General features: G+C 32.7%; 1 protein-coding gene across 2 annotated transcripts; it reads right to left on the bottom strand.

Moving 5' to 3' along the window:
• Nucleotides 1-981: 981 nt before the first annotated feature.
• Nucleotides 982-5896, bottom strand: LOC124842244 (Tetratricopeptide repeat (TPR)-like superfamily protein). 2 transcript variants are annotated; one of them, XM_047318687.2, is made up of 5 exons: nt 5613-5896; nt 3239-3377; nt 3041-3072; nt 1918-2004; nt 982-1362 (listed from the first exon to the last, which is right to left on the bottom strand). In XM_047318687.2, exons 1-5 carry the CDS (start codon nt 5799-5801, stop codon nt 1279-1281), a joined length of 531 nt encoding a protein of 176 aa, XP_047174643.1. In that variant the 5' UTR covers nt 5802-5896; the 3' UTR covers nt 982-1278. The 2 variants fall into 2 exon arrangements, with proteins under 2 accessions (XP_047174643.1, XP_047174642.1); XM_047318686.2 differs by having other exon boundaries at nt 982-1330; nt 5613-5893.
• Nucleotides 5897-6960: the final 1064 nt, after the last annotated feature.

The raw sequence follows: 6960 nt of genomic DNA, 5'->3' as shown, positions 1-6960 counted from the left end.
TTGACTCACATCCCAAAATTATTGACATAACCGACCAACATTTTGACTTTATATACTTTGTCTGTTAAGAGCGAAGCCTAAAAATTTTTAACATCATAAAATAAGCTGTTAATTAATTTGAATTTAAGTCAAATTAGTGTATTAGAGTGTAGAATCAGTCTCTAATTGTTGGACCAAGACTAAAATCAACTAAACAAACAATTTTTGCCCACCCTACAACAAGAGGGAAGTATTTTTATCATTCGCCATTCATTGAAATTACAATTTCAAACGAAAATTAATACTAATATTTGTTCTTATCTTATTCTTTTTCCTCCATCTTATTTTTTCCCAAAGGTTTGAATTATTAACCATTGGTAGCGTACTTATAGGAGAGCTCATTAACCATTCTTTAACTCCATTATAATAATTGTAGTTTCTTACATATTAAAATTCTAGTATTATTTAATTTAAATATGAAGAAATATTCTCTTGAATTATATTCCACTTCTAGCGTTATCAAGAACTTCAGGAGTACACACTTATAACATAAATTCTAACTTAGTAAATTGAAAATTTCAAGACTAGTTCTCTTTTTCATTACGTGACACTGTAGTAATTTTATTTTAAATGTAATTAAAAAAATGTATTTATTAGATATGAAAATCTAATGTTAGACTCCAAAATCACCTTAATTGTAGGTATACAGAAAAAGTTATAAATATTTTCCTTAAGTTGTTTTTGTTATGAAACCATTAAACAAGAAATTGTATCTTCTATTTTGCACTTCTGTTTATACAATCTCCTTCTGAATTTAGTTATATGATACAAAAATGAAGATTAGAAACCTTAGAATAAGTGACTTAAATTGGAAAAATTCACATTAAATTTATACATAAAACGGTCTAAATTAGGTTGAGTCTAGAGAGATGTTCAATATTTCGACTGCATTAGTTGTTTTTTTGACTTTTTTTCTAGTGACCGTTCTAAATTTGGGAATGATTGAATTTCAACCATTTTGAAATTAGTATATGAAACAACCATCATTACACTATCAACATAACTATTGTGCCACCTTTACCCCCTAATGAACTTTTTTTGAGCATTGAGCTACTGAAAAGTATACAGACTGAAATTTGCTATATCTACAGCAACTAGAATAACCAAATATCACATTAAATATTCAATAACTTTCGCCCTTCTTTATATCCCTTCACTGGTGGCTTTCATCCTTTTCACCCACCACATAACGATTTTGAGTGTCACTCAAGCCAGATGAATGAAGTTGCCTTCTCTTCTTTACAAGATGTAAAGAGGTTTTCCTATCTTCTTTAGCTTCCTCGTAATCAGGCTGCACAGCAATGAAGTTTGTTCACTATCCATCTAAAACAGGAGTAAATATGAATATCCTTGGTGATTCAGCTTAAGCTTCAGAAGAGACCATGCTTATATAACAAGGGCAAGAACCTAAATTTCCAGAAAAAATCTCAACCCAAAAGTAAAATGTGATGACAATTCTCATTTGGTACTGCTAATTAAAATATTGAAGTTGTGATCAATCACTGATTAGTTTCTCCACATACTACTGCTCCAAAATGTGTTTCAGTGAAAGTGTGATTTGTAAAATTATTTACCACTTATTTAACCATTATATTTGAATGCCAATTATAGCAAGTCAATCATCTGGTTCTTGAATATATAAATATAAATCCAAGGTCAATAATGGATAATCTAACCCAACTAATAAGCAAGCATCATGAAGACACTATAAGAAAAGATTAAGAACCGAATATTATTCTGATAATGAATGCAAGAAGTACACATGTATTATGCACCTATACAGAGAGACTATCCTAATAGTTATTGGTTATAACTTTGCTGTGATAAGGAAATTAAATTACAATGAAAAGTAAATCATGTGCTAAAACAATTACTAACCTTGAGAGCTAAAGCTCGGTCAAAGCTTTCAATAGCATTATCAGGCTCACCAAAATTCAGTTGTGTTCTGCCTAGTGTGACCCAAGCCTGGAAGGATCAAAATTGAAATGTATGCATCAACTATGAAGCTGAAATTTACTAGCTTTGCTCTAGTACGCATTATCATAGGTGATTCAAAATCAAACTTCGGCAGATTTTTTGGCATAAGTCCTACAAATACAATACGCAAAGAATTTGATATAAAATGTAACATAGTGATCATGTACCAAATCTAACACAGACATAGCGTAGTAAGCCAACCTAAGATAAATGGAACAGAGAAGAGAGAAAATAACTATCAATGAATCTGTGTACTCTTCAAATTACCTACTCAATCACAACTACACTGACTTATTTATATGAGTCATTTACTGACAGCTGTCTAATGCTGACATCTGTACAAATACACAAAAGGCACTTGTACAAAATACAAAGAAAACTCCACGGTATATGTTGAAAGTCTCATATCGACTAGAAATAATGTTAATTTAGAGTATATATGTGAGTGAAAACCTCACCTTATAAGTCAATTTTGTGAGATTGAATAAGGTTAGAGCATTTAACAATATATTACAGTAGTACACTAAGCATTCACAAAGGGTTAGAGCATTTTATCTCAAAACCAAGAAAAATCTAACAAGGTTCTAGATCTTACACTTACATTTTGTTGCTGATTCCTTTACAGTACCGAACACACATCACTTAAGCATATACATTACAAGAACAAATGTGAATCGGGTGACTGAAACTGAGTTTCAAATATATATATATATATATATATATATTCATACTACTAGTTTTCTGGGATTCAATAAACAAAATAAGACAACCAGCCCATAATTGCCTCAAATTTTAACCTATAATTGGATATCAAAATTAGGAAAATCAATTATATGCATGAGATAGATCACATACACACAAGTCAAAGTTTTTGAGTTTAAGAATTTTATATTTATTTAGGCACAATTACTACCTGAAACTAAACAAAATTACAGCACAGAATTAATGTAATAAATATCATTAGGAAGGAATATTTTAAAAGTCACAATGCGTAATGGTTATTTCAAATAAAATAGTATCATACCTCAGCCCATGATCTGTCCAATTCAGTCGCTCCTGTCAAATAGAGGGCACATAGATTATGAAATATAACAATCAGCAGAAGAAAAGCCCCAAATAACTATAATACTTCTTTGCAGAAATAAATATATAACAAATTGTAATTTAAAATTTCATTTGACTCAATACACAAGATTAAACAAAATCAAGTTCCCAGACGCACGAGTTGCAGCCTTTAAAGCATTCCAAGTGTCTCCAATTTCTAGTAAAACTTGGGCTTTTTGTTCATGCAAAATCGGAACATCAGGTGCCAACGCAAGAGCAGCCTCCCATTTACTTAGTGCTTCCTGGTACTTCCCATCCTGGAAGAACAAACATAGAATTAACCACAAAACAGGCACTGACAAAGACATAAAACATCACAAAGAGACACCAAATTTTAAAAATTGTTGAACAAGGACATGGCATATATACCCATATGAAATATAGGAAAAAAGAATCATAATAAATAAATCATACATATATATGTGTACATGTGTGTGTGTGTGAGTATGATCCTGCAATGAAGCTGCCAAGTCAGAATGGATACATGGCTAGAGAAGAAGGATCAAAACTGTTGGAGGAGTCTGGGAATCCTGGACGAGAGAAGGAGCATGAGGCAAAGGCTAACAAATTCATAATTGAGAGATTTTGTGTACTGATACTCGTAAGAAAAAGAGAATAATGAAGGGGGGATTAATGGTGTGATGACCTGGTCATTTCCCTTCATTCTTAATGGAATATTTTGTTCTTTCCTGTCATATCCTTACGTCACTGTAATTGCTTACTATTCCTTCTCCTTCATACATTGGGTGTTGATTATTGATAGATCTATGAAGCAATAACCACCCGTTTATCACTTTTAGCTTCTTTACAGTTTCAAGATTAAAATAAGTAGATATATTGGAATAAAGCCGGTGAGATATGAAATTGATACATAACAAAAGGACATGTCTTGTTTATCAATTTTACTATTAACAATCTCTTGCATGCATAAAGTGATCAAATTCTGTATTAAGTCTTAAAGCGGGTCACTAATTGTGGAGCCAAAATAATCTTGAAGTGCGGTAGTTAAACCCTAAACCAAGAAAATGCTACTCCCAACTGTAAGTAAATGTATAAGAGAGTGCCACCATAGCTATGTCCATATAGCTGAAATGCAAGTGTTTGCAAAAAGAATACTCATTAACAATACTCAAATTAATAATTGTTTGTTACCATTATTTACTTCAAATAAAAATTTGTTCCAGATAGGGTAGCTTAATTTGGAAACAGCATGAAAAAAAAAATTCAATAATCAAATTGGTATCTAGACCTAAACTTATAGAAGCAAAATCTCAGACTCAAACAGACAAAGGTCTTGTTTGGATGTCTTCTGAACAAGCAATTATAAGAACACACAGTCAAATGAATCAAGCTTCTCCAATAAGCTAAAATCAACTTATACACTTCAACTTTCATATCAGTTCCTAAATTAAGTTTTTTCAAAAACTAAACTTTACTTATGCATGAGCTAATTTTAACTTATGAGAATGCTTAGTTCATATTACTTAGCTATTTGCTTTGGTTATAAGTTCTCTTGAACACGATTATTCAGACAAGATCTAACAATGCTTTCATGTATACTTGCATAAATTGGAAAAAAACTAGGACAAACAATAAGTTCGACATGAAATGGGTAGGAATTTCAAGATATACAAGATATACAAGGGAGACTGTAGGCAAGATTTTCATACTCTAATTTTCTAATTTCTGATTGCTATAAAATCATTTAAAAGTCTTCCAAATAGCTACTCTCAGTTAATATTTTTAACAGAGTCCTTATACATTTCTTCTTTTTTTTTTTAAATAGGTCACTGTATTTGAGTGCTCAGATGGAGACAAAGCATGGAGAATAAGAGTTTGTTGATAGCTCTATGATGGTTTTCTAACCGAGGAGCAACCAATAAAAAGGTTGGGATTTTTTTCAACGCAAACTCAAGATGTTTTTCACCAAATAAGATATTTTTTACATTCTCTCAGTTCGTGTTTAGGGTGAACGTAAATTTATACAAGTTATACAAGTTAATAGAACTTTACAATCATGTAATCACGCATCACAAACCCTTACGTATGTAAATTTATTACCTTTTATAATATCTACATTATATTAAACGTGACTTTTGATTGGTTTTCACTTGAAAGTATAAAGGTGTTTAGGATCCCAGTGTACTGCGAAAAAACCACAAAAAAAGTGCTTTAGGTATAGTGTAATTAAACTCTTAAGAAAAATACTTAGTATAAAACTTTCAACATTCAGGTTCCGAAAAGCAAATCAGAGTGGGAAAAACATCAATTTTCTATATAAATAAAAAATTAAGCGACCCCTGTCTCATTAAATTGATAAAAATTCAGAAAAACGATTCAATTGTAGTCATATTTTCCCACCCTGAGTTCTTTGTACGCAGTTTTAACAACTCTAATTTATCTTAGTCCACCTTTCGCTTCTACAAAATAAATAATAAATGAACAACAGAACCAAAGACAACAACATGAGTATGTGTAACAAAGAAAAATACCACTGCCAGCTTATCTCCTTGAGCTTGAAATTCATTCGCCAATTGTGCTGCGCGAGATTGGTCAGGATCGGGAACACGCGCGCCATCTTCTGAATGGGGTTGGTCGTTATGCTCGAAGGGAAGGTCACTGAAGTGGGACAACGTGGGTAAACCACGTTTCTTTTTGTTGTTCTTCCAAGTCACTTTCATTTCCACGGTCAATTCCTTCTTCAACGTTTTTGGTTGTGCGAGTCCATGAATATCTTTCTGTGTGTCGAAACAATATGGTTTCTTCCTCTTCTATCACATTCTCTTAACTTCCCCTTTTTCCTGATGTGTTCTTCTTCATGGGCTTCTGGGTTCGTCAGTGCACACCTTCTTCCTGCACCACATCGTTTTCTCCTACACCCTCAAATTCTTGACATACCTATTATGCCCTTTGTGATTTGTATGTTTTTAAAGCTATCAAAACTCTAAAGCGGAGCTATTCAAACTTTCCCATTTAGAGTCTTATTGTTACCTACACATTCAACGCGTAATAACCAGATTTTAACAATATTTTGACAACAATCATGTGTCAAAATGTTATGAGACATTTTCTTTTGTGATGGCTTATGACTTAGGAAAATGATACTCGAACAACCAAATTTGACAACATTTCGACACAGCACACGTGTCAGCGTTTGAGAGGGCCACGTTTTAAATGAAAAAAGCTGCTGCAATCTGAGGAAATCTGATCAAACCTGCTTCAAATGTGACGTGGCGAGGACGGGCACGGGCAGTTTAAAACCCTTTTGAAGAAAAACCAACTCCTCACTGCTTTCTAGGAGTTCCCGACACTGAAACACATTCCCTGATCTGTTTTGTCTTCTCTTCTTTTCCTTTTTTTTTTTCGACAACTTTCCAGGAATTCGGAGACATATTCCTGATTCCAGATTTTTTTTGTTTTTTTATTTATTTTCTTTATTATTTCTATTTTTATATATTTTTATTATTTTTATTATTATATATTTTTTATTAAAACAAATAAAGTGTAACGAAATAAAAGACGCACGCCCCACTGTTGGACGAACGCCTCGAAAACACCAAACGCCTATGACGAGTACTAGAAAACATCTAGAACGGCCGTTCACTATGGACACGAAAAAACGTAACAAGACCGAACGTTCAATGGAGAATAAACCCATCAAGACCGAACGTTCAACTAACATAAGAAAATGACCGAACGCTATTTGCTGAACACCACAATAGGCCGAACGTTAAAAACCGAACGCTGGAGAAAATAAGCACAAATAGTACGAACGCTAAAGACAAATATCATGGAGACCGAACGTTCATCAAAACACTATGACCGAACGGTAAAGCTGCG

Source organism: Vigna umbellata, chromosome 1 (assembly GCF_029865625.1).
Source record: "Vigna umbellata cultivar VRB3 chromosome 1, Vumbellata_1.0, whole genome shotgun sequence".
Taxonomy (NCBI): domain Eukaryota; kingdom Viridiplantae; phylum Streptophyta; class Magnoliopsida; order Fabales; family Fabaceae; genus Vigna; species Vigna umbellata.
The sequence above is the reverse complement of the archived record's forward strand: the minus strand, read 5'-3'. Positions and strand labels throughout refer to the sequence as shown.